The sequence below is a fragment of the Plecotus auritus genome, assembly GCF_963455305.1.
Source record: "Plecotus auritus genome assembly, chromosome: 12".
NCBI classification, from domain to species: Eukaryota; Metazoa; Chordata; class Mammalia; order Chiroptera; family Vespertilionidae; genus Plecotus; species Plecotus auritus.
Genome location: NC_137778.1, coordinates 41,925,155 through 41,951,648, shown reverse-complemented (window position 1 = coordinate 41,951,648; position 26,494 = coordinate 41,925,155). Strand labels below are relative to the sequence as shown.

The following is a 26,494-nucleotide window of genomic DNA, read 5'->3' as shown; positions in this document are numbered from 1 at the left end:
AACATGTATTTTTAAAACCATCTCTGTTTATCCATAACATATGTACACTTCAATGAGGAAAATATAGCATTTGGGTGGTGGAGGAGGTTGAATGGTGCCCCCCCAAAAAAAGATATATTTGACATGGAAGCATGGAACAGATGGACAGATCTCAGAGGGAAGGGGGGTGGGGAGGCAGGAAGAGATGAACCAAATAACGTACAAACACATATGCATAGGCCCTGGGCACAGACATGAGGGTGGAGAAGGCCTGGGGTGCTGGTGCGGGGTGGAGGAGGTAAATGACAGGGGAGGGGGGACATCTGTAATAATGTCAACAATAAAGATAAACTTAAAAATAGTAATAAATGCGTTAGATAAGGTAGATAGACTTCCAACGGGAAACAGCTGCACTGGAATACAGTTATCAAACATTTTTTAAAAAATTGTGATAGGGTAATCTATGTGCTTCTTTGATAACACACTTTACATTACAAGATCTAACAGGTCTAATAATTAAGCATTTTGAATGAAGGGAAGTGAAATTTCAGGATAATGTCATATTATAGGCCCCCCTCCCCCCCCAAAAAAAAAAGAAAGGTAACCAATTTTAACTGTTTCTACAAAATGTCAGTAAATAAACTCTAAAAGCCAAGCTCATCATTTTACCTTCGGACCTTGTCTTCCTGGATACCCGGGCAATCCCGGAACACCAAGCTTCCCCTAAAGTTAAAAAAAATAAAATTCAGGTTGAATTCAGCTTAAATGATCATTCTGAATTCAGCTTAAATGATCATTTTAGTCATTTTCCTGGAAGGACCACGTATTTGTACACTAGAAAGATGTTCGAGTTTCCGCCACACTTTCCCTCCGTTTCCTCATCCGAAGAGGAAAAGGTTCTAATGTGCCAATGGTCACTCGCCCCCGTGCTGCCCGAGAGACGGGGCCCTCGCTGGGGCACAGAGCCGGGGCGACGGGAGCTGGGAGCCGCGGGGGGCGGGCGAGCCCGAGGAAAGGAAACACCGAAGCTCTTACAACATCCCATGTTCCTGGAAGTTAGCTGATGTTGATGAGAAAGTTCGTCCTTTTGGTAAAATATTTCCGTGCTCACTATAAATACAGAGCCAGCATTCACACGTTCTTTACCCTTGTCTCGCTGAATACGGTAAATAACTGTATGAAGAAAGTCTGACCCAATTTTGAGCAGTTCCTTCTTTTTCTCTCTCAAGTATCTGCATCAATAAATACACACAGGTTGCAAGTGATAGCGAAGTAATGATTTCTGTGGCGTGCTGACTCCTGCAGGAGGGCGCTCGAACGTACAGCCACGTTGTTCTAGAGCAGCCGTGGGCAAACTACGGCCCGCGGGCCGGATCCGGCTGTTCTATCCGGTTCTCTTGCTCTCCCCTCTGCTCCTTTACTTTGAATTTATATTAGTTCACACAAACACTCCATCCATGCTTTTGTTCCGGCCCTCCGGTCCAGTTTAAGAACCCATGGTGGCCCTCGAGTCAAAAAGTTTGCCCACCCCTGCTCTAGTGCAATGAGATTGTATCTCCATCTAAAAAATGCTCCAACCAACGATACCTGACATTGGTGTCCACGGATGTGTAACAAAAACTTGGAGGATTAAAATGCTATACTAACCAAAAATGGCCCCCCTGGAAACCCGTTACCTTAAAAATCATAGATGGGGAGGAAACTAAATTAAATAGATGGATAAAAGGTGTTTGTGGAATTTTACTGGGATTCGTTTTTCTTAAGATCTTATGAAAGCGCACTTTACAGAATCTGTGCCAACGTCTTAAACGTTAGACGCACACAGTACCGGTCTTTCTTATGTCCATTTAGACAAAATAAAAGCAAGTCTAAGTCACTACATACTCATTAAAGACGAGCAGTACTTAACGAACGAAGTATTTTACGAGATGAAGGCTGGTAAAAAGTTAGGGTTAGGATTTCTGACCTTGCCATTATAGACTGAACTGACGAGCTGTCCGATTCCAGGTCAGCCCTGCACAGATGGACATTAGGCAGACCAGCCCTCCGGGCGCTGGGTGATGTTTGCAGAGACGGAAATCACCTAGCAACGCCTTCCTGTCGCTAAGTGGCTCGCAACTATTTCTGGACATGCTTGAATTTAACAGGATCCTCTACATTCCCGACGTGGATCATTAAAAACACTGTTAAGTGACCACGGAGCATTTTCAAGAGCATCTGTGGGCTTAAGAGCTGCTCACTGACCTTCTCTCCGGCTTGACCAGAAGGACCGGGGTCCCCAGTGGGACCTGCTCGACCTTTGGGGCCTTCAGGACCGTCTTCTCCTCTTGGACCTAATTGACCAACTTCTCCCTGGAACGCAGAGCAACAGCATTTTTGAAACTTAAAACAGACTGGCGATTGAATGGCAGAGATTACAGCCTATCAGGAAGTCATCTTCTTCACCTCCCGGCCTGATGGTGCATGATTTATCTATGACAACGAGGCTTGGAAGTGCTGGACGTTAATTAACAAACAATTGATATAGTTTGACGCTGGACAACCGACAGAAGCCCATGCTACTCTGTATATCATTAAACTGATTTTAGTGCATCTGTGTTGCAGAACAAAAGAGAGAGAGAGATAAGAATCAAGATTAGATCATATAGGGTGGCAGGAGAAGCCAGCCCCATTATTCCACTTTGTAACCATTATTTTGACCTAAAGGCCATTGAGAAGCCGGTACATGCAATAACAGATGGTGTGCCATACAACCGTACACGTGAAACCTATATGACTTTTTAACCAGTTTCCTCCTAATAAATTTAATTTAAAAAAAAATTCTCTTCCTGTGCCCCTTAATTGCCTAAAATAAAGACTTAAATTTGCAAAGGTGTCCTTCCTCCCCTTACAGCCAGGAGGGACAGAAGCTAATCACTGGAGACAATGAGTCCTTTCTCAACCGGCAGCCAGAGCAGACACGAGGGGTTTCTACAACATTTGACTAAGGAGCCCCTAGTGTCCCTTCGACGTGCCTCCCAACTACCGGCAGTCCTAGGAACTGGAAGTCCCCTTCCTGTGTGCGCCGCTGCTCTAGAAACGTCTTGTTCCTTTTCTGAAAGGCTAAGGGAGCCACAGTGCCCACCGCCCCTGTGAGCTACCACTACTCATCGCTGAGTGCTCCAGGTGCGAGCGTGACGCACCAGCCAGCAAACTTCTCCGTTTTCTCTTGCTAATCCCTTGTTGTCAGGCTGATTTGAAAGGGCTCCAGCCAGAGAACCTAGCAGGACAGTAGGAAGAAATAACTGTTCCTCTCTGACAACAGCAACTTTGGAAATCACTGTTGGGAATATTTGTTAAAATTCTCCATTTTAGACGTGGTTCTCATCTGCGCCGGGTGCTGGACTAGGATATGAACGCTGTAGCCACCATCCTGGGAACAGGCTTTCTATGAACTTCAGGGAATCAAAACGGTCTCCAGTTTGCTCCTTTTGCAGATTGATCAGCTACTATTATGTTAGATATTACATACATCTTCCCAATAAAATGTTAATTCACTTCAGGTGACTCACATTTTGGTTTGTCTTCTAGATATTCATTACCAGAAAAAAAGTTTGTTTTTTTTAGTCAAAAATTCAAAACCACCGTACAGTACAAATTCATACAAGTTGCAGGAATACAGTCCCCAGGCAGCCTGGCTCACTATATACAGCTAAATGAGAAGAAATCCATTATGTCACTTCTTTCAAGCAATTTTAGCATTGATTTTTTAAAACGTCTATAAGCAATATGGAAATTTAATAGAACATCTAAAAGACAATTGATTATATTATCTTCACAAAGATTAAAATACCTAACTTTTATATAAAAACCAAGTGAGTAAAATCTTGTGTAATACAAACATTTTTATTTATCCTGTGCTGATACTTCCAATATTTAACTAAAAGAGTATGCACACACTCACACAGACACACACACACTCATGCACATTCACACACTCATGCACATAATTGTATGTACTAGTGGAAATTTTCACTTACTCTGTCACCTTTAAGACCCATATCACCTTTGAATCCTGGGAAACCATCTTCACCCTAAAAATACAAGTAATAAAACAGGTGTTTGAATATAAAATATGGCTAAGTACAATGTCAATACTGATAATTAGGGAAAATTCTTCTGAGAAATGTGCATCCTCGTTGTAAAACTTCCTCCTCCCTATTCTAACCCTTTCCCCAGTATTCTTCCATTTTACCGTAATTAATCAAATCTTCAAATAATTTTCTAAGTTAATAAAATAAATAATTTTTACATTTTGGAAATATTTTAGAAATGTGTCCATTAAATTTTCTCTATCTTATGGGGGATATAACTATTCTCTTATGACAACATGTATTCTGTGCTACTTGAAGAAAAAGTAAATATTTAAATAATTATCCTGTTAGCTTTGGATTCCAAGAACTTTGAACTACCAAATACAATGTCTTTACCCTTCATTTACTGATTTATACTGAAGAATTCTGTATCATGCATTTTGTAGCATGTGCTTGAGATAAATGCTTTCCAGCTCAACTTGTTCTCTATCTAATCACCTCTGCACAGGTGGAGAGTAAGCAAATCAATATTTTCCTTTATCCGTAAATACGGATTGCTCACTGACGCACCCTATGCACAGACCAGTGTTGCTGAAACACGGGCATCCTGTAGCCAAGACGGGAGAAATTCCGGCTATAAAAATATGTCCTATCACTCTTTAGTGAACTCTAAACTTTTAAGAAGCATCACAAATAACCTGATCATCTCCTAATTTCAGGAAAAAGACTAAATTCCGAATGAATAATTACTCATATATTTAAAACATTAATTGAGCAATTACTGCTTTCAGAGTACTGTGGAGAATTTGGACGTTTTTGTTTTACCAATAAAATGAAGGTAGACTATTTGGGTTCATTTTGGTACAGATGGAGTAAAATGGTTATTGGGAGGAAAGATGTGCTGGTGAAGAAGAAGATGATGATGATGATGGTGGTGGTGGTGGTGGTGGTGGTGATGGTGAAGATGATGATGGTGGTGGTGGTGGTGATGGTGAAGATGATAATGGTGGTGGTGGTGATGGTGAAGATGATAATGGTGGTGGTGGTGATGGTGAAGATGGTGGTGGAGGTGGTGGTGATGGTGATGAAGATGGTGGTGGTGGTGAAGATGATGGTAGTGGTGATGGTAGTAGTGGTGGTGGTGGTGATGGTGATGGTGGTGAAGATGTTGGTGGTGGTGATGGTGAAGATGGTGGTGGTGGTGGTGGTGGTAGTGATGGTGATGGTGGTGGTGGTGGTGATGATGGTGGTGATGGTGGTGATGGTGATGGTGGTGATGGTGGTGATGGTGGTGGTGGTTTTGTTAAGGATCCCAGGGCAGGAGGGACAGGGAAACTGAGACAGGAAAGTTAAAACAAGGCCAAACAGCCTGGGCAATGTGCAGCCAGCTTGTAGCTAACAAGCCATTACCTTCCCCAGCCCAGGACTCAGCAAATGGTTAAAAGCCTCCCTAGGGAGAGAATGCAGAAAGGGAGGGGAGGGGAAGGGGGGAAAGAGCATTTTTACTCCCTGGAAGCCAGCAGCCTCAAGGCTTGGCAAGCTAGGGTTGCCAGGTGCTCCTCCTGAATTCTGGAAAGGCCACAACAAAGTAAAAAATAATAAAAAAAAGACCCTGAGAATTAATCTGCACCCGAACAGTCAGCAGAGGAGTTCTGAAGCCGTGACAGGCGGTGTATACAGGAGGTGTGTAAGCCTCGGACCCCACCCGGCCTGCTCTTCGGTGTAGCCGAGAGCCGACCGCGCTTCCGAGGCCAGGTGCAGACGTTTGCTGGCTTTGCTCTGCTTTCCTTCAGTAGAGGTGCCGCTGTAATCACGTTAATAAACTGGCTTTCACAACGCAGCCAGGTCTCTCCTATAAATTCACTGACACGAGAAGACAAGGCCCCGGGCTGGGGACCGCCCTCCCCTGGCTCGGGGCGCCGTCCTGCCGGGAACACCTCTCCGCTGTGGGCCGGAGGGGCCTCCCACGGGTTTGGGGCAAACAGGGAACTGGCGGAGGGGCGGTGACACCTTCCTGAGCAGAGAATCGTTGGAGTCGCAGAGTTTGAGAGGAGGACATTTCGAGGCAGAACAGAGCGGAAAGGCTGACGTGCCTCCACACGGGCTGCCAGGGTGGCCGCCTCCACCAAACTGGTCAAATGCAGCTTCGCTTACTCCGGTGGAGCACATCCTGATCATGCCCTCCCCCTCCCCCTCCCCCTCCCCTCCCCCTCCCCCCTCCCCCTCTCCCCTCCCCTCCCCTCCCCTCCCCTCCCCTCCCCTCCCCCTCCCCTCCCCTCCCCTCCCCCTCCCCCTCCCCCTCCCCTCCCCCTCCCCTCCCCCTCCCCCCCTCCCCTCCCCCTCCCCCTCCCCTCCCCCTCCCCCTCCCCTCCCCCTCCCCTCCCCCTCCCCCTCCCCCTCCCCCTCCCCCATGAGCTAGATCTTGCTCAGCTGGCTCTCTTCTCTCTGGTCTTGAACCTCCTCACTTCCCCGACCCCACACTGGGGGCCTGGGGTCCAGAAACTCGGAATGATCTGCTTTTCCATTTGTCCTCTCGCTTCGGCTTCCACTCTCACGCACACTGCGCATCTGGACCTTCTCCGTCCCCCTGGGGACACTCTGCCCCTCTTTCTTTGGTAAAAGACAGCATCAAGTGCACGTGTTACAAGTCACTAGCTCCAAGGCACACCGTGGCTGGGACTGCGGGGCCGTGCGGAGGACACGCAGACCAGACGGGGGCCAGCACCTCGCTCTGCTGCTCGGAGCGGCCGTGGCCCGGTGACGCGGGGACACACCGCCGGGCCGGCCAACAGGAACCCCAACACCTTCCCTCCAGACCTTGCGACAACAGCAACAAAAACACGCCCTGCCCCCCAAACATCCCCTCCCCCACTTTGCAAACAAAACAGAAAACCCAACGGAACAGAGAAGAGAAGACCGTGCCCTTGCGGCTGTTTGGAAAGAAGCCGCCACCATTTCACGGCGCCTGCTTTTCCGGCTGCACCCCGGCCTGGGCAAAAGGAAGAGCCCTTTCCCTTTCTCCGGGTTTCCTCCCCGTGGAGGGCGCTCAGCACTCACAACAACACGCACCAGCCGCAGCGGCGCCAAGGGGGCTATGAGGCCAGCACCCTGCACCCCTATAGCTAACACACGTGACGCCAGTGGCCCTGCCAGCACCCTGCACCCCTATAGCTAACAAACGTGATGCCAGTGGCCCTGCCAGCACCCTGCACCCCTATAGCTAACACACGTGACGCCAGTGGCCCCCCCCCAGCACCCTGCACCCCTATAGCTAACAAACGTGATGCCAGTGGCCCTGCCAGCACCCTGCACCCCTATAGCTAACAAACGTGACGCCAGCGGCCCCCGCCAGCACCCTGCACCCCTATAGCTAACAAACGTGATGCCAGTGGCCCCCGCCAGCACCCTGCACCCCTATAGCTAACAAACGTGATGCCAGTGGCCCCCACCAGCACCCTGCACCCCTATAGCTAACAAATGTGATGCCAGTGGCCCTGCCAGCACCCTGCACCCCTATAGCTAACAATTGTGACGCCAGCGCCCCCCCCCAGCACCCTGCACCCCTATAGCTAACAAACGTGCCGCCAGTGGCCCCCCCAGCACCCTGCACCCCTATAGCTAACAAACGTGCCGCCAGTGGCCCCGCCACCATCACGCCGCCTGACACACGCCAGCTTACCTTTCAAATCCCGAGGTGCCAAACCTCAGTTTCAAACTACAGAAACGCACGGCGGAAATCACGTCTCTACACAAGTGACTTTCACACTCAGCCCGCGAGGCTGCCAGGGCGTGTTCCAGGACCTCGATACCCCCCCGGAGGTCACCGCTCTGCCCTGAACTTTTATGACCGCCACCCCCCTCCATCCCGCTCCTAGCGGGTCCCAGGTCTCGGTCAGCCTACTAAATGGTGAAGGGCACGGGCCCCGTTAACCCCCGAAGCTCCAGTGCCCGCTGCGCCTCTGACCCTCGATAGCCACGCTATTCCACAGGCCTTTCCTGGAGGCACGCCTGCAGGCCGCCCTGCCTGGGTGTGGGCTTGGCGAGCTCTGCTCGGGCCCAGCAAATACCAGGGCGTTCTGGGCATCAGAGACCTGGGCCCGGAAGGGGATCCAATCCGGCATCTTGCCCAAAGCTGAGAATTCCGACTGGTGTGGAGGTTTCCTTTAAGCCAGAAGCGTGCTGTTCCCCACGTCCCGCCAGAGCAACACCTGTGGGATAGGGCGCTCCCTGCACCCAATGCCACTGGGCAAGCGGGCACTTCAGCGCTGAAAAGGACCACGCGGCTTCCCACTGACCACGCCTCCATCACCTGCCCCTGAGAGCGAGGTGGCCACGCAGCGGCCCAGTCCCGTGGGGAAGACTGCCTTGGGGCTCCCCACCAGGCGCCAGGCAGGGGGGGTGGGTTTTGTTGTGTTTTTTAAGGGAGAAAGAACACAGTGAACTGGATGCTGTTCGTCTCACCTGTGCTTTCACTACGTTCACAAGACACAAATGCGATGACTTGAATTCTCAGGTACCCATACAATAAATGGCTTTTTTAAAACAACAGACACTATCACATTCTGAGACTTCCAGTCCTAAAATGGCCAGGTCTGAATTAATCTTAAACACAAAAACCCCCGAGTCTGAGCAGATGTGGAAAGGAGGAATGACTCATGTCCTCAGGAAAACACCTGAGTCCAAACAACAGCGGTTTTTAATTCCTGCCTCTTGACCGTTGGTTGACAATGAATGTTGTTGTTTGTAAAAAGAAAGTAGTTTTGACTTCCTTTTTTTTATCTCTTATAAGAGAAACGATTGATTATAATCCATACTCAGGAAAAGCTAATTAATACACATTAAGATTCATTAGGATTGAATGGTTCTGTAGAGTTTTAAAATAAGAATTCTTATCATTCTAAAAAAGTTTTCTTCGAAATGTATTTAAATCTAGGTAAGTAATACCCAGTTAAATTAATATGTGGTATGAATAAAGAGAAGGCAAAAAAAAAAAAGTGCCTTAGAGATTTGTTTGGACAGGATTCAGTCTCATTTTACAGACTTAGAATAAGCCTCCGGGAAAGTGAACAATCTAAGTTGACATGTGTGGTTAATACAAGAATCAGAACCCAGAACTTTCAACTCCAAGTTTACAATAGTAATTCTTTTCCTAGAGGTCTACTTGTTTCTTCTCAGACCGAACAATAATCTCAAATTATCTTCCTGCCTATAAGCAATATACCTTTATTTTTTTTTCTGAGTAGACTTCTCACAGATAGCACATCATCTGTCATTTTTAAAATATATATTTAACAGCTGATAGCTCCATTTTGAAAATGAAATGTATTTTAATAAACATTTACTTTATAATTATTCAAAGGGTGTACATACATTTTTGGGGACACCTTATAATTGCAAACCTTGACAATGCCTCTGTAAGTTACCTTTTTTTTTTCAAAAAACTAAATTAAAATGGATGTAATAAGTCCATCTCCTGTTATCTATTCCTTAGTAATATCAAATCCACTCAAAGTACTGTTGATAAAATTATGACTAAGGAAATGAAAAGTCACATTGAAATCAACATTGCTATTCCATATATTTCTCACCAAATCTACCAACATTTGATAAGAAGCCCTATATCTTTAAAAATATAATATTGTAGTAAGAAAACTCAATACTGATTCTGAGTGCTACCATTCAGTTTCAACATAAGTGTGCAAGGATTGTTTTGTTTTTTTTTGCGGGGGAGGGGGGCTCTACACTTATATTAAACATTTATATTTTTAAATTTCAATGTTAAGTTCTTTGTCTAAAGACAATTAAGCTAAAAATGCTCTATAGAAGATTCTACATTCTTTCATCCACCTCTGCCTGGTTTTAATCTTTATTTCCTTCTCTTTAATATTTCATCTTTAATTCCTTCTAACCTTTATTTCCTTCTCCTTAACACTCCATCTTCCATTCCTCCTGCTTTTAATCTTTATTTCCTTTACTATTTCATCTTTAATTCCTTCTAACCTTTATTTCCTTCTCCTTAACACTCCATCTTCCATTCCTCCTGCTTTTAATCTTTATTTCCTTCTAATTCTGTGCAAATAGTATCACACGGGGAGTCTTTCTCCTCCCCCAAGCGCTTTCCACTTTCATCTTTTGCACTGAATTTCAATGTATGAGTCTGGGGGATTTTAGTCGAGAAATAAACACTCCTCTGGTATGCATATAATTAAATATTGAACAACCCTTGCATAAAATGTATTTTCTAAAGGCCAATCTTATGATTTAGAAAAGTTAAATACATGCAAGGAAAAAAGGAATGCAGGATTCATTCTGTTTATAACATATCTTGTTTCTGTTCTGTAATTTGGTCCTCACTCCAGGTTATAAGAATATATATTTTTTAAGTTTTCTGAATACGAAGTATAAAATTATATTTGCATTGCCTGGGATATAAGAAATCACAATATACTATTTGGCGAACAGAATATCTTCAGTGAATTTACATTTTTGACTATAATGGATACAGTCGCTGACACCACTAAATTATAATTTACCTTTTCACCTTTAGAGCCCTTGAGACCTCTGACACCATCTGCTCCCTGTGGAATAAATTAGAAAAAGTAAATGACTATAATATTTCACATTGAAATTAAGTGGTGTGGGAAAACATAGCACTTACCTTCACTCCTCTGGGGCCGGGGTAGCCAATAGGACCCTGTGGGCCAGGCGGACCCTGAAACACACCCATTGCGAGTTAAATCAGAACACATTCCAAGTGCTGCTTATGTTACAATTTTACCAAATAACCTACAAGAATATGCTCCTTTTCTACTGTGGACAATGGTTTCTTGGGTAGTTTATTCTAAAGCCAGAAATGATAAATAAACCATGTGACTAGCCCTACTTATCCCAGACTTATCATGTCACATATTCATGCTAAAAATAAGATAAATATTGTATGCGAAGTAATGTAATAATTATACATAATTAATAACTAATTTTCTAAACCTGAAAAAATATCTGATGTCCTCAGTGGCTATAATAGACAATTACAGATTAACCAAGAGGATCAATAATTTCTAACCAACATCTCTGCATAAATTTGTAGCGTTCACGTCATTAAGAATATGATTAAAATGATGTCTTTTCCACAGCTGGTTTCATGGCACCAGTATACATAAAGGAAGCAATATATTATATGTAATATACAATTTCTGCAGGAATGCTGAGTATTTTAATAAGAATCCAAAACTAACAACTCTAAATAAGAATGATCCTGCCCTTGCTACTATAACCCAAAATAGTATTAACATTGAATAAGTTTTATTTGGATATTTTGATAATTGTTACTCTCACAATCCATCTCCGCTTCCTTAAGAGTTGCCAGAAAGTAGTAAGTGACGATGAGGTTTGAGTGACATAAACAGTGTAACGATATTCAGTAGTTCTGGTCCAAGTTCACTATCATAATTCATGGTCATTTACTCCACAATGACGACATATGCAGAATGCGGATTTATTTCTGACCATGAAAACATTTTTAAAAAGACAGCAAATGCAGTCTAACAAAATGGCTAATACAAAATTAAAAGTTACCTAATATGTATCTGTTTATTATATCCTAAACAAAAACAATTCTAGGGACAGGCCATATTTAAATGGTAGCAAACATTCTTTTGGAAATGAAGACTTATTTACAGGTGGAGATGAATTGGTTTCTGGTCCTTATTTTCTAATAGTCATGTCCCTAAGCAATCACGTATCACGTATGTGTCACATATGCATCGCCGAGATGATGAGCGTAGGCAAGTTCTCCAGGATGGAGGTGAGGGGCATTTCCATGGATACTTTGTAACATACCAGAGCACCCTTATCTCCAGACTGGCCTTCTTTCCCAGGATGACCCTATATTTAGCAAAAAGATATACTGGTAAGATGCAAAATGAAAGGCAGTTCATGATACTATTACATTTTATTTTCAAAATACTGAGATATTACTTGTTATGTTTCAAAACAAATGGAACATTTTTGCATCCGTGTGCAGGGCCTTAAACAACATTGAAAACTGTGGCATTTGGATAGATGCACGTTTTGCCAGCTACATAACCTATGTGAGAGAGCCTGGGAAAACACATAAAATGATACATATTTGTGTTCATCAATAATTCAACCTCAGCGTCCATTCGTCTTACATAATTAGTCAGATTTCAGTCTGACTTCTATTTTGCATATCGATCAACTAATCAGACATGCATCTTCAAAAGGGAACTAAGGCATGTGGGTGAGACCTTGAAGATACAGCAAGATCATAAATAATACTAATAGTGTCCATAATCAAGTTCTTGAAAATTAATAAAAACGTGCAGCTCCATCACAATTATAATCAATAAACACAAGTAGAAGCTGAAAGACTCATGTACCGTAGCTCTGAGCGGGAGGTTGCAATGTACAGAGATGGGAGAATATCTGACTCGGGGGGTGGGCACACAGGGCAATATATAGATCATGTATCATAGGAATCCACACCTGAAGCCTGTATGATCCTATTCACCCGGTCACCCCAATACGTTTAATGTAAAAAAAACAAGTTTGTAGAGGAAAAAAGAAGTATCAGTAACAAATTCTTAAGAATAACAACTGTAGCCCTAACTGGTTTGGCTCAGTGGATAGAGCGTCAGCCTGTGGACTGAAGGGTCCCAGGTTCGATTCAGGTCAAGGGCATGTACCTTGGTTGCGGGCACATCCCCAGTGGGAGGTGTGCAGGAGGCAGCTGATGGATGTTTCTCTCTCATCAATGTTTCTAACTCTCTATCCCTCTCCCTTCCTCTCTGTAACAAATCAATAAAATATATTTTTTTAAAAAGGAATAACAACTGTAGAGATTACAGAATTCCATTATTGATTGCTCTGCAATGAACACTGCCATCTTTTTTAGAAAAGGACGGGATCCCTGGGGCTGGGCCAATTAACGAATGGCGAGGAAGCCCACGGGGCTCTCGAGGAGCACGTGCCGTGAAAGAAGAGAGGACGGGGGCACTTTCTGGGGAACGGAAAGGCGGCTGTGAGGGAAGGGGGGACAGCGGGAGGCTCAGGGCCTGGCAGAAGGGGCGAGGCGGGCAATGTGGGACTCCGAGCTGGAGCCCCAGGTTCTCCAAACACCGCTGCGAACAGTGAGGAGAGAGATGGGCCGCGTGGAAGCGACCGGGGAAGCGTGCTGGGGTCCAGTTTAATTTCTGGCTCAGTGTGCTCCTATTCCTGAACTCACTAGCCGCCCGGGAAGCTGTGTGGGACAGTCACACAGAGGCTGGGGGAGCAGTAACTGGTACTCACAGGAGGCCCGTCAGCACCCGGGAGGCCCGCGAGCCCGGGTTTGCCTTGAGGTCCCTAACCAAACAGAGAGAGAGAACGTGTTAGTTTCAAATGTGAAAATGAGGAAAAGGCTGACTTTGTACATAGGAATCTACCACTAATAAAATTTTTTAATTTAATTTTTTTATTGTTTAAAGTATTACACATAGTCGTACATATGTCTTTTTTTCCCAATTGACCTTCCCCCAGCCTCCCTTACCCCCCAGAACATGTCCTCACCCCCCTCCCAGTGTCTTGCATCCATTGGTTATGCTTGAGTCATTGGTTTTTATGTATAAGCCACACACACGTAAATGCTTTTGAATGTATGATGTGGAAGAAATAGTACGTAGAGATAATTAAAACCAAACTCAGCAGATGTAAAAGGGAACATGCTCATTTTGGGCCTGCTTACAAATCCTACATGTGTCTTTTTGTTTAATTTTTAAAAAATTTATCTTTATTGACTGGCAGGAGGCAGCTGGCCAATGATTCTCTCTCATCGTTGATGTTTCCATCTCTCTCTCCCTCTCCTTTCCTCTCTGAAATTGATAAAAAGATATTTTTTTAAAAAGGACAAGGACCTAGCAGGAACCCCAGGTGGTGGACAGTGTTTGGGAAAGCCGTGGCATTCATGTAGCCTGATAGCAAAGCGTTTTACAAGACCTGACTGAAATCTCTATCACACAACAGGAGATGAAAGATAACCTTTAACTTGGGCAATTTAGATTTCATAACTGAGGTTAACAACATCGCCTTGAAAAGTTCCACTCCCCCTCACTAACGTGCAGTCACATGTAGCTGAGGAATTGAAGATGATGCGAGAACTACTATAAAACACGACATTTTCAATGAGTGTATTTTGACTGTCACTGAAATTATCGTTTGACCTCATTTCTTAAGAACAAAATGTAGCGGTCTAAGGCAGACTATTCCGTTACTTGTTACAGATGTGATATTTCTATGCGTGACAAGGACCCTGTGGGCATCACTCCACGAATACTTCCTGGTTGCCACATATTTAAGGGAACACTACAGATATTCAAACGCTGGTGCCGGCGCTGGCGGGTCGCTCGGTTGGTTAGAGTGCCGTCCCCGTACACTGCGGTTGTGGGTTCGATCCCTGGTCAGGGCCCATGTAAGAATCAACCAATGAGTGCATCAGTAAGTGGGACAGCACGTCGATGTTTCTCTCTCCCTCCCTCCCTTCCTCTTTCTCAAACCGATTTAAAAGGTGATTGTGGCATGATTGTAAATTTACTAAAGATCAGACTGTAGACTTAAAGCGAATGAATTTCTGTAGTATGAAATTATACTCCCATTAAAGCTATTTTTTAAATTACATGTCCATAGAAATTAAACCTATATATAAGGGGGGGAGGCATTAGAAAGAGCAGCTGGCACTGCTGTTAGGGCAGGGGACAGAGTGGCACTGAGGAAATCCGGCAGAGACCATCAGAAGGAAAAGACATCGCTTTAATTAAAGATTCACTCTTGTTTTGATCCAGGCATTGGGTTATTAACAAGAACATCATTTGTCATTTATATATAAGAAACGGTGGCAATGATGACGTCACCATTTTCCCTTAGTCAGATCTTGCCACAAACCCTCTGTCAAAGCAAACCTAATTACATTTCTTTAAATAATGAGAACGAGAAGGAGAATGAGAGAGAGAGAGAGAGAGAGAGAGAGAGAGAGAGAGAGAGAGAGAGAGACGCACACCAGTGCCGTTCTGAAATGAACGTAGCTGAGCATGTCCCATTGGGAAACTATCCAAATGGGACCCTGAGACATTTCCTCACTGTCGGTTCGGGGACGTAGGCATGACCCCACACTGTACCCCGTGGTTAAGCCCCAGGTCAATTCCTGATGGCTGAGCCCCGAGACATCTTATCAAAAACTCGCCCTAAGGTCCACAGCCCAAACCAGACATCACCAGACCGACAGAGACTCACCTTTTCACCGGGAGGACCGATCGGACCTTGCGGGCCCGGGAGACCCTGTATCAAAAGAAAGCAGGCCACGCGTCAGGTCACGTGGCAAGAACTGCGTGGCAGAGCCGTCAGGGATGCGCCCTCTCCCACAGGAAGGGCGTTAGGGGCATCTGCGCTGGCCCCTGTGTTCCCCACGAAGTCCCGGGCCTCTGAGCCACTCCGGGCAGCGGGCTCCCGGAACCCTGCTCACCCCCTCCTGCAAGCCGCACCCTGCTCACCCCTCCTGCGGGCGGCACCCTGCTCACCCCTCCTGCAGGCGGCACCCTGCTCACCCCTCCACCCCTCCTGCAGGCGGCACCCTGCTCATTCCTCCTGCAGGCGCTGAGCCACTCTGGACAACGGGCTCTCAGCACCCTGCTCAGCCCCCCTGCAGGCCTGGCTCAGCTCCCCGCACCCTGCTCAGCCCCCCTGCAGGCCTGGCTCAGCTCCCCGCACCCTGCTCAGCCCCCCTGCAGGCCTGGCTCAGCTCCCCGCACCCTGCTCAGCGCCCCCTGCAGGCCTGGCTCAGCTCCCCGCACCCTGCTCAGCGCCCCCTGCAGGCCTGGCTCAGTTCCCCGCACCCTGCTCAGCCCCCCTGCAGGCCTGGCTCAGCTCCCCGTATCCCGAGCACCAACGACTCGCGTGTCTCTTGCAGGAACGAGGCCTCGGCACATCTGCTCAACGTTTTTGCTTTGAACTTACTTTTCCGTCACCGCTGACACCCAGTATGATCTGGCATGACGTCCGGGTGCACAGCACAGCGGTCAGACAAACCCACACACTTTGCAAAGTGCCCGCCCGCCCCGTGCCCACCTGGCCGCATCCCTGCGACTGTGCTTGGCATCCCCGCGACTGTCCGGTACCTGCCCACGTGCACCCCTTACTCCCTTTGGTCCACCCAGTCGCTCCCGCCCCACCTCCGCTCACGGCTTCCTTTCTCTTAGGGGGGGAAAAGGAATTCTCTCCCTACTCTCACTGCACAGTTCTGGGCTGTTTGTGGCCATTCCGCGGCTGTGGAAAGACACCTCCTCACCCACCCTCTCCGAGGCGCTGCCCCGCTCACACTCACCTGCGGCCCGGGGTTCCCCTGCTGCCCCGGAGGCCCGGGCTCCCCCTGGGGACCCTGCGTAGGAAAACACACGGAGACTGTAACAGAGCCCTTTCGCATCGCAGAGGTTTTTTGTTTTCTTCTCGGTTGAAACATAGTCCCCACATCCAGCCCCCTATGGACAGTCTGGAAAATCCTGCCGAATATGACGGCCCGCGGCATCTAATGGACTTGGCCAATGTTGTAAGAAATCTTCCTTTCAGACCGAGCCGCAGCGGAGTGTGTGCGCCCCGGCTTTGCAGAGATGCGTTATGTGACGGCCGTGTTCTACGTACCATGTTGCCTTTGGGTCCTTGGGGGCCATCTATACCCGCGATGCCCTTCAATGAAAGAACAAAGTATTCATCAGCTTAGATGCTGCACCGGAACATCCAAAACCAGGCGTCCCCAAACTACGGCCCGCGGGCCACATGCGGCCCGCCGAGGACATGGATCCGGCCCGCCGGGGGCCGCTGCCTGTCCTGCTTAGCAGCCGACGCGTCCCGGGCCCGCGGTGCGCATAGGAATTTGTTCATAGTTTTTTTTTTTTAACTATAGTCCGGCCCTCCAACGGTCTGAGGGACAGTGAACTGGCCCCCTGTTTAAAAAGTGTGACGACCCCTGCAAAAGACTAACCTTCTCACAGCACCGCACCCTGAGCCGGGGACTGGGACTCCGCCCAGGAGGGGATGAGAAGGAGGAAGGGGAGAGCTGGACCCTGGCCGTCTGCGCTCACAGGGGAGAAAACCCATCAGCAGCCCCGCTGGGCCGGGAATGTGATAGGAAACCTCACAGGAGAGCAACTAAGCCAGGAGGAGGAGCTGCGTGTGGGGACACCAGCGCCCTGGTTGCTGATATTTAAGGGGTGCGCTACCGACGTGGACGCTCTTTACTGGCCCCGGGCCGGCGCTCAGGGGAGCTGGCTCCTGAAGGCTGTCCAGCCTCCCCGTGTCAAACCCCAGGGGCCCCCCTAGGAGCCGGGGGCCGGAGCAATACTCACAGGCTGCCCGATGGGTCCTGGCGTTCCCCGCGGCCCCAGCAGGCCCCGGGGGCCCTAGAAGGAAGGAAACAACGAAGTAACAAAGGCGCGTCCTCCTAAGAAATGCCTCACACGGGCCGCCTCCGAGGACATCTCCATGTCACGGGCGGGGTGAAAGGACCCGTGGTGGACTCTGAACTCGCTGGACGTGGGAGTGAAGCCCATTTTCCGTGACACATCCTCAGTGTTTACACTGATCCGGAAGCCGGAATGGATGCCCGGGCGTCTTTGCTACAGAAGCCGTGTATCTTTGTTTCTGCAAATTTCCGTAGGAACCACTTGGGATGTTTTAAAAATAAGACATAGCTTAATGCTTTCAGTATGTCACTGCTGGGTCATGTTGGACTGGAATGGCAGCACACAATCGGATCAAACCTTATGTTTCTGCTACTCACAGAGACGGGTCCCTGTTCCCATCCCACCTGTTTTACATTTGCGTTAAGTCCATCCTGAGAGAATATTCCCGGAGGGAAAGAAGCTCCTGGTCACTGTGTGCAGATGATAGAAACCCTTTCCCTGAGACGTTCTAAAAATTATTTTTGTTTAATCTTTTTTTAAAAAAATATATTTTATTGATTTTTTACAGAGAGGAAGGGAGAGGGATAGAGAGTTAGAAACATCGATGAGAGAGAAACATCCATCAGCTGCCTCCTGCACACCTCCTACTGGGGATGTGCCCGCAACCAAGGTACTTGCCCTTGACCGGAATCGAACCCGGGACCCTTCAGTCCGCAGGCCGACGCTCTCTCCACTGAGCCAAACCGGTCAGGGCGATTTTTGTTTCATCTTAATCAGTGTTCCTCCTCTTCCTTCCCCCTCCTCCATCTGCTTGGGGTTTCCTCGCTTGGAAAGTCAACACGGTTTCTCCTATTCTCTCAGCTCTCATGCCGTTGAGTCAGCAGGCTCTATGAAGTGGCCAATCACTTCTATGTAAAAGTCCAGATAAAGCAGGACACAAGAGAATCATTTTTTTTTTCCCTAAATGACTCCTTGCACCACAGGAGTCACATTCTTGTATTGGGTGTGCACAGACGGGCCCCTTCGCCGGCCTAGGGCTGCCTGCAGTCTGGCTCTTGGATGAACTAGCGTTGGGTAAGGCTTCCCCATTCATTTTCATGCGTAAAAGTCAGTGGAAGAAAGCAGAACCCAGCGCACGTCATTCTTATCCGGCTTACCCAGCACTTCATGTTGCGGTCTGGTAATAAGCTTCATTTATCCTAAATACCCAGATCGGTTCTGGAGCGATTGCTGGTATTTAAAAAATTAAAGGAAACAATGAAACAGCAACCGAACCCAGATAAGGGTTTTTGTCTGACAAGATGTCATATTTTACATGTCATGTCTCTCCAGTGTCTAAGAACTGATAACAGAAAAGCGCAATGTGTCCTTTAACTGTCTGACATAATAATTACCTGGCTAATGAGGCAATTAATAGTCGCTGCCTTTACCATTGACCTCACGTGTGCAGCCCCACTCAGTCTCCCTCCAAACAGGGCGTAGTTTACAAAGAACGGAAGTTGCTTACAGCTTCTCCTGGAAGGCCCCGGGGTCCGATTTCTCCGTCTTCGCCCTGTCATTGCAAATGAGTGGAGGGAAGCAGTTACTCAGTGTGTCATTTCTACGGGACTCTGTTCTCCTAGGTTTAATCCTAAGCATTTCCATAAAAAACAAAGTTTCACGTACCCTCATTCCGTCTTCGCCAGGAGAGCCGGGAGGGCCTTGGGGGCCACGTTCACCCTAGTGAGCAAACACAAATGTGATTCGAATATGAAATAAGTAGAGGGTTTAGAGGTCTGTTCTGTAGCTCTCCTGCCAAACCAGAACAGAGCCCTCGGCAGGAAGCCTTATTGATGCTTTAGTGACCTCCTCAGAGCCCCTCCCAGGTAAACCGTCACTTGACATGAACTGGTATCTCAGTGGTACGCTAGGAAAATATTCCCTTGATTTTCAAAACTAAAAGGTTTAAATTAAACACTCAAAATAATTTCCAGACATGCAATTATTATAAGGTAAACCAATAAAATATTATTTTGCTGAAAATTATCTCAAACGTGGATACACTTTGGTGATTTTAATTTCATTTAAAAATTTTCTGCTTCTGAAATAATTCATATTAAATCAGCACAACTCTAGAATACTAAAGGAATTTGGGATTTTTTTTTTAAAAAAGCAAAATTATGTATTTCTCTTGCCATGTGGTATGCATACATTATCTTGCTAGGCAACCAGCCTGCCTTCCTTCCTTCCTTCCTCTTTCCTTCCTTTATTTCCTTCTTTCTTTTTAAAATATACTCTCCAATTTACCTAAAGTTTATGCTACCTTCATTCTTAACTTCTAGAAAAGAAAAATGTAAAGATCCAAAACTGATCTTTTTTTTTTTTGGAGAGACTGACTCTGCTTAATATCCCACTAAAAATATCTCCTGGATTGCTGTTTACAATGGTGTTTATTTAGCCCTACCCAATTATAAGCTCCTGCGTTGGGTTGCAAGGTTATATTATAGCAAAGAAATAGCTGTGGTGTCTCTGTCTACCAGAACCCTCTCATTTAGTATAATAAAAGAGTGTCCAGTATATTGTTATACTAATAACAGATTGTCTACAAATGTCTTCTTTTGAGTATATTTCTACAAGTGGAAAATGTAAGGCTAAAAGAAAAATTAAGGCAATTATAAAAAAATGGAAGGCAAAATTAAATCCCTAAATTATTGTTCTTCTATAATTATATTTCTACATACATGTAAATAAAAATTCCACCTCAACTTATGTTTATATAAAGTGAGTATTTTAAAATCTAAAAACAAAGAACTTATATTAATACTAGAGGCCTGATACATGAAATTCGTGCAAGGGCCTCGACCCTCACAGCCATGGAGGCTTGCCTCGACCCTCACAGCCATGGCTTCATCCAGAAGGTTGTCCAGAAGGACGTCTGGAAGGTCGTTTGGTTGTCTGGTCTAATTAGCATACTATGCTTTTATTATTATAGATTGCATATGTAACTCTACCTTTCTTTAAAAAAATCCTTAATTATTCTATTATCACATAGGTGTCATGACTTACTAACTGGATTTACAAATATTAAATTTTCTTCTATTTTCCTAGAGTTTATCAATTCTAAAATATTTCCTAATATTCTTGGATTGTCTCTATAAAAAAAGTAACAGAATGGTATATCTTACCCTGTGACCTTTATCACCTGGTAGACCTGGAAGTCCATCAAATCCTCGATCCCCCTATAAAATCATCATCATCATCAACAGTATCATCATCATCACCATTATCATCACCATCATCATCTAACATCATCATCATTACCATCTTCATCATCACCATCATCATCATCACCATCACTATCACCACCACCACCACCACCACCACCACCACCATCATCATCATCACATTTTCAGTTTCATTCTGTGGGATAATTTCACCGTGAAATAGTCTTTTATATCAAGAAAGATACTTTAAAACACAAAATTGTGAGGGCTGAACGGACATACAGGATCTGAATATATAAACGGCAGAGCTCCTGACCTTTGACCCAGGTTCTCCTGGCATTCCTCTTCCTCCATCGGCACCTGGACGACCCTGAGAAGGCCAAGAACACGATTAACCAAAAGCCAGTATTTTCCGACTAGCACAGAGGAAAATACGGCAAAGGAGCCGATGACTTCAGAATCCCTCCAGCAGCCCCACGTGGAAGCCAACCTTACCCTTTTGCCGGGTTTCCCCGTTGGACCAGGTGGCCCTTGGACCCCGCGAGGACCCTGCACCAAAACATCACAATTCATTCGTTTCCTAACATTCTTGACCAATCAACTCAATCACATTGAGAGACGCGGTTTTAAGAGTTTATATCCAATTAACGTGACCTTAATCATTTTTTGAGTATCCTTTTCTCTTTATGTCTTCATTGGTTTAACACAAGAAAATCAGTTCTTTCTTATGCAAAAGTCCAGATAAACTAAAAGTGAATCAATTTTTCTAAATGACTTCTTGCAGAAAAGAATCATATTATTTTATTAAGTTTATATAAACATGCACCTTCATTTAAACAAAATGAACACAGTAATATTTTAAACTTTTAAAAAAATCCTTAATTTTTTTTCCCCCCTCAAAACCTGAGGGTTTTGTATTTCCCTGGACTTAAAACACTCCTAACCCATCCATCTCATTCCTCTTTTGTTTCTAACGCCTTTCCCTTCATTTTTTGGCAGTTCCTCTCTTAGGTATTCTTTTATTTCATTTTTCACACTGGATTATAATTGCCTATTTTTCACAGTTGACTCTCCCATTGAGTTAACTGTGGCAGTTTTGGACTAAATCTGTCTTTTTCTCCTTTATACTCCTCCAACTCAGCGCCGTGCCTACAACAGGTTTCTCTCCATCATCCATAGAATGCCTGAGGGTGCCTGGCAACCCCTAATGCAAGTGACTGACTGGCGCCATGCCTTGCCGAGGGAAGGCTGAATGCTCAGCGTGTTTCTCTCCTGAATCAGTACAATGCGATGTTGTATCTACATAGGAAGTCTCCTGCGGAGATCGATACACGTTTTTTAAAATAAAATCACACAACTAATCATAGATCAAATGCAGTTCCAGTATAAATATTACATAGGCTTTTATATTTAATTAACTATCAATATTTAAAGTGAATTTAAACAGTATGCATATAATGTGGTAGAAGATGTAGCACATTTGGAATGACAAATAATTTTATGATCCCTGTAAAATACTGATTATAAAAATTATAAAGTTAAGGGTGTCTAATACTTAGAGGTTAAGAGAATGCAGCTTTAAAAAAATCATTGCCGAGAGAACCCTACCCTACCCTGTATTTAGCTGGCAGGCAAGGGGCAATTAATAGCAGGACAAATCTTGTTAGTTTTCAATGAATATGATCGTTTGAATGTGCATCTCTTTGGAATTAAGGAGTCAAAAAAAAACAAAACACACACACAACAATACAAAACCCTTGAAACCTACTGCAATATTTTCAGATTTCTCTATTTTTTTTTCAAGAGCTGAGTTTGATCAAAAAGTTCTTAAATGCTGCAAAAGATTAAACTCCTTAGAGTTTCATGCAGTGTCATTTCAATATTTTTATGCAAGTCTCGGTTAAGCTGCAAATGCTTCCGGTCCCTTTATGGGCAGATGGACCAAGCATCAAAAAGGATGCCGCCGCCGCCTTCTGAATCACCAAATGCCTTTCTCAGCCTCCTTTGACTTGGTTCTCATTGCAAAGTAAGTGAGCTGTGGTGCACCCACACGGGCCTGCTCAGCCCCGGAAAGGACAGAGCCATCGATCTGCTCATCAGCCCCAGGCCTCTCTAAGGCACCGTGCTGAGTGCAGGAGGCCAGCATCGGAGGCTACGCAGTGTGCGCCCTCATTGGCGGGGGGTCTTGAAAAGATGCAACTGTAGTGAGTGATGAGGAACAGGTCAGGGGTGTCGGGTGTTGGGGCTGGGGTGGCCATGTGACTGCAAGGTGGTGGCACCCAGACATTTTGGGGGTCATGGATCTTCATGACTGTGGTGGTGACGGCAAAGAATATTATAGGTGTTAAAAGTCAAGGTTACTGTATGCTATTTTGTAATGAAATGACTTTAAAAGGAAGAAAGCAAAGCAGTCAGTGGCCACTGGAGAACTCCCGCACTCCGACCTGATGGTATGCTTACTGGGTACATTAAGAAGCATTCTTTTAAGAAAAGAACGCATTTTAAAAAAATACATCACATTTTATTTTTCTGCTTTTTAGAACAGGCATCTTTCATAATGTGCATATATTGAGTGACTCTATTTATTTATCTTCATTAAAGAAAAAAAACAACACTTTCCATTTGGCACCAGGCAAGTAGAATCTAAGAGCTTTGACAAATTTCGGCTCCAGATGTCTCAATTTCTCTGAGCTGCTTCAGCTCTACAGCGGCTGTGGAGTCAGCTACTGTCAGCTGTCCATGCTGAGAAATGAGACCAGGCTCACTCTCCCCAGAAAACACCGTGGGCTGCAGGCAGGGCCACACCAATAAAAACACCATCGTTCTGGCCTGCTTCGGACAGTCCCACCCGGTTTCATATCCTGAAGGGCTAATATGACAAAGCCCCCTCCCATCCTGGTTTATCTCCTTTTAATATTTGTTCAAATTAATCAAGTCATTGGCAGTCAACTGGCCACGAAGGATTTCCCAGTGAAATGAGCTGATGTGAGCTTCAGGGTAGCGTCAGTAACTTCCTTACTCATAAAACAAGTGGCAGACACTTCCATTATCCTACTTGACAACAACAACAAAAGCCAACAATGAAGTAAGTGACATAAATTGTTTTTACCTGAGGACCTGGGTCACCACTCTCACCTTTGGCCCCCGACGAACCAGGCCCCCCCTGGAGAGAAAAAGTGAGGATGCAGTCATTTAACTGGGCAGTTCCCTACCCACTCTTCTCCCACCACTGTCACCGAGAGGACTAAACATTATCCAAAATATGCCTCAGCCGATTAGCACGATTGTATTAATAGGGTAACATCCCCAAGTCCTTTGAAAGGCACCTCCTCAGGCTGTATCCAGGGTGAGCTCCATTGAGAAGACTATTTTCTGCATAACCACACAGACGCCAATTCCGTGCAATCACACGGAAATGGTCCTTAATGGGCGCACCATCAGGGCGCTGACGGTGACCCACGGGCGTTATGCATCATCGCTCTTACATGCGTCCTACAGGCCCCGCGCTCACTGCGTCAGGTGTGTGCTGAGTGCATGTAGGCGGCAAGGACGTCAGGTGTGTGCTGAGTGCATGTATGCGGCAAGGACGTGGCGAACAGCAACAGCGCGCCAAGAACGAGGCCACTGCTAGCGTCGCACTGTCCCGGGACAATGCCAACGCCTGTCCTCAGACCGGCCTGTGCTTTTCCTACGAGAACAAGTCCTGGTGACAAACACGTCTTACCAACACGGACAGAATGCCCAGCGTGCAGCAAAAGCTGGGCACGTTAACTGGAAAACCAGAAAACCGTTTTGTAAAGGTCCTGCGCGTTTTCGACATGAGTAGTGGGTGCTCCTTATGAAAGCACTCGTGGGCCTCTCGCTAACGACCCACGGGGCCCCCCAGAAAGGGTGTAGTAGCCCGGCCGGTGTTGCTCAGTGGCTGAGCATCGAGCTATGAACCAGGAGGTCACGGTTTGCTCTCCTGTCAGAGCACATGCCCCGATGGTGGGCTCCATCGATCCCCAGTGCGGGGTGTGCAGGAAGCAGCCAATCAATGATTCTCTCTCATCACTGATGTTTCTATCTCTTCCTGCTTCTCTGAAATCGATAAAAATATCTTTTAAAAAAAAGGAAGGGCAAAGTAAAACCCCCACTTTGGGGTGAAACTGCAGCATGCTCTGTTGTTTGCTTCAGTCCTGGTGTGTCAAGGTCAAATCAATAACAAATAAAATAAACAATAAAGACTAGTTGGTTCAACCCCCTGGAAAGGTCTAGAACATTACCCCTGAACCTGGTAGTAATAGTTCCGGCATGCCATACAAATAGACTCTGTATGTCTAAGAAGTGCAGGGTTCCTTTAAATCAAATTCATATTCGATTAATAGTGCACTGAATCAAAGTAGGAAAACATTAAAATTCTGCTGTCTGAAAATGTTAGCTACCTAGAGCCTCCTGGTGGCTCCATCGTAAAATAACTATTCATAGGACTCCTGAGAAATAGGGCAAGTCAGAAACATGAGCATTCCAACCTTGAAAGGGACAAAAATGATGACTTTCAAACTTCTAATTAAGAATTCCTATAACCAAATGTCTTCCAAAGAAAAACTGCAGCTCTACATTAACTCGGATTAATAATCACTGAATCGAATGCTAGGGCAGTTGATTTCGTTTTAATTAATTTGCTGCATTATGTCCTCTGTATATAAGCATTAGCTACTCAACAGATTATAATTACTGTGCAAAACACTTACTCACAAAATTGTCATGCAATAATGGAGAATAACAGGATGGGGGGGAAAATATTTTCTATGTTTCCTGTATATTTTATAAGCTAAACCCCCATTTGTCTACTGGGGGGAAAAACCACAATTGAATAAAGAAATTTTTCATTGAAAGAATATACATGTTTGTCTTAAAATATTGATGTAGTCTCTCTTTCTTTTTAAATTCTTATTGTATAGAAATTTTTGGACTCTAGCGTTAACAGATATTTGAAAGTCTGTAATAATTGGATGTTTTGGAGCGAAGGATACTAGAGAAAATGGTAAAAAGAAGCAACGTGACTTTTTCTCTCTCAATACTTACCTTTAACGTTGAAGGAACCTAATATTTCCCATAACAAAGACGTAAGTAGTAAAATTCATTCATCTTGGATATAACATTGAGAATGCGTACACGTCGTTAATGGTTTCTTTCTGCCCGTGTGACGTGACCCTTAATGACTGGTGAAGCAGGAGGTGCCAGTTTTCTCTGCTTTGACTGCTTCTGCTCAGCACCGCCCTTACCCGCTACATATCCACTAGGCTTGTGTTTGGATGTTACGTAGGAAAATTCTTTTGGAAAAGACAGTGTTAGAGGTCCTAGACTAATATTTTTAAAGTAATACATGTCAGTGTTTTCCAAACATTCTTGACTATAGGAATCAAGCTGGTGAACTCTTTAAAATTATAGTTTGCCACTTCCGACCCTGAACCTGTATCATCAGAGGCTCAAGTTCAGGGTTCAAGAGCATTTATTTATATTTAATGAATTATACAGGCAACCCTTCTGTGCCCAAATCTGTAAAGCACTAACATGCTTCTGATTTTCGTTCATCAGGTAAATTGGAGTTACCTCTAAGTAGCCATTAACTATTAACACTATTTCTTCCCTTGTTAAGTAGCATGGACTCTTCCATGTTTCTTATGATTCCGTGAGAGGCAGAACAGTAAAAATACATGATAACACTTAATAATGTACATAGAATTATGTATAATATAAATTCTGTGGGACATATTGTCAGAACATATATTCCACATGAGCTCATATGATT

At 45.3% G+C, this 26,494-nt stretch overlaps 1 protein-coding gene across 2 annotated transcripts in view; it reads right to left on the bottom strand.

Annotated features, from left to right (window-relative positions):
• The window catches only part of COL11A1 (collagen type XI alpha 1 chain), a 299,743-nt gene that overhangs the window by 62,970 nt on the left and 210,279 nt on the right, over positions 1-26,494 (bottom strand). For both annotated transcript variants that reach the window (XM_080648023.1, XM_080648024.1), the window contains 17 exons: positions 23,810-23,863; positions 21,196-21,249; positions 21,017-21,070; positions 20,662-20,715; positions 19,163-19,216; positions 19,005-19,049; positions 17,441-17,494; positions 16,737-16,781; positions 16,423-16,476; positions 15,336-15,380; positions 13,362-13,415; positions 11,892-11,936; positions 10,711-10,764; positions 10,586-10,630; positions 3,999-4,052; positions 2,224-2,331; positions 649-702 (listed from right to left, as the gene is read on the bottom strand). In XM_080648023.1, coding sequence (XP_080504149.1) covers positions 649-702; positions 2,224-2,331; positions 3,999-4,052; positions 10,586-10,630; positions 10,711-10,764; positions 11,892-11,936; positions 13,362-13,415; positions 15,336-15,380; positions 16,423-16,476; positions 16,737-16,781; positions 17,441-17,494; positions 19,005-19,049; positions 19,163-19,216; positions 20,662-20,715; positions 21,017-21,070; positions 21,196-21,249; positions 23,810-23,863 — 927 coding nt within the window. The remainder of the gene's footprint in view (positions 1-648; positions 703-2,223; positions 2,332-3,998; positions 4,053-10,585; positions 10,631-10,710; positions 10,765-11,891; positions 11,937-13,361; positions 13,416-15,335; positions 15,381-16,422; positions 16,477-16,736; positions 16,782-17,440; positions 17,495-19,004; positions 19,050-19,162; positions 19,217-20,661; positions 20,716-21,016; positions 21,071-21,195; positions 21,250-23,809; positions 23,864-26,494) is intronic.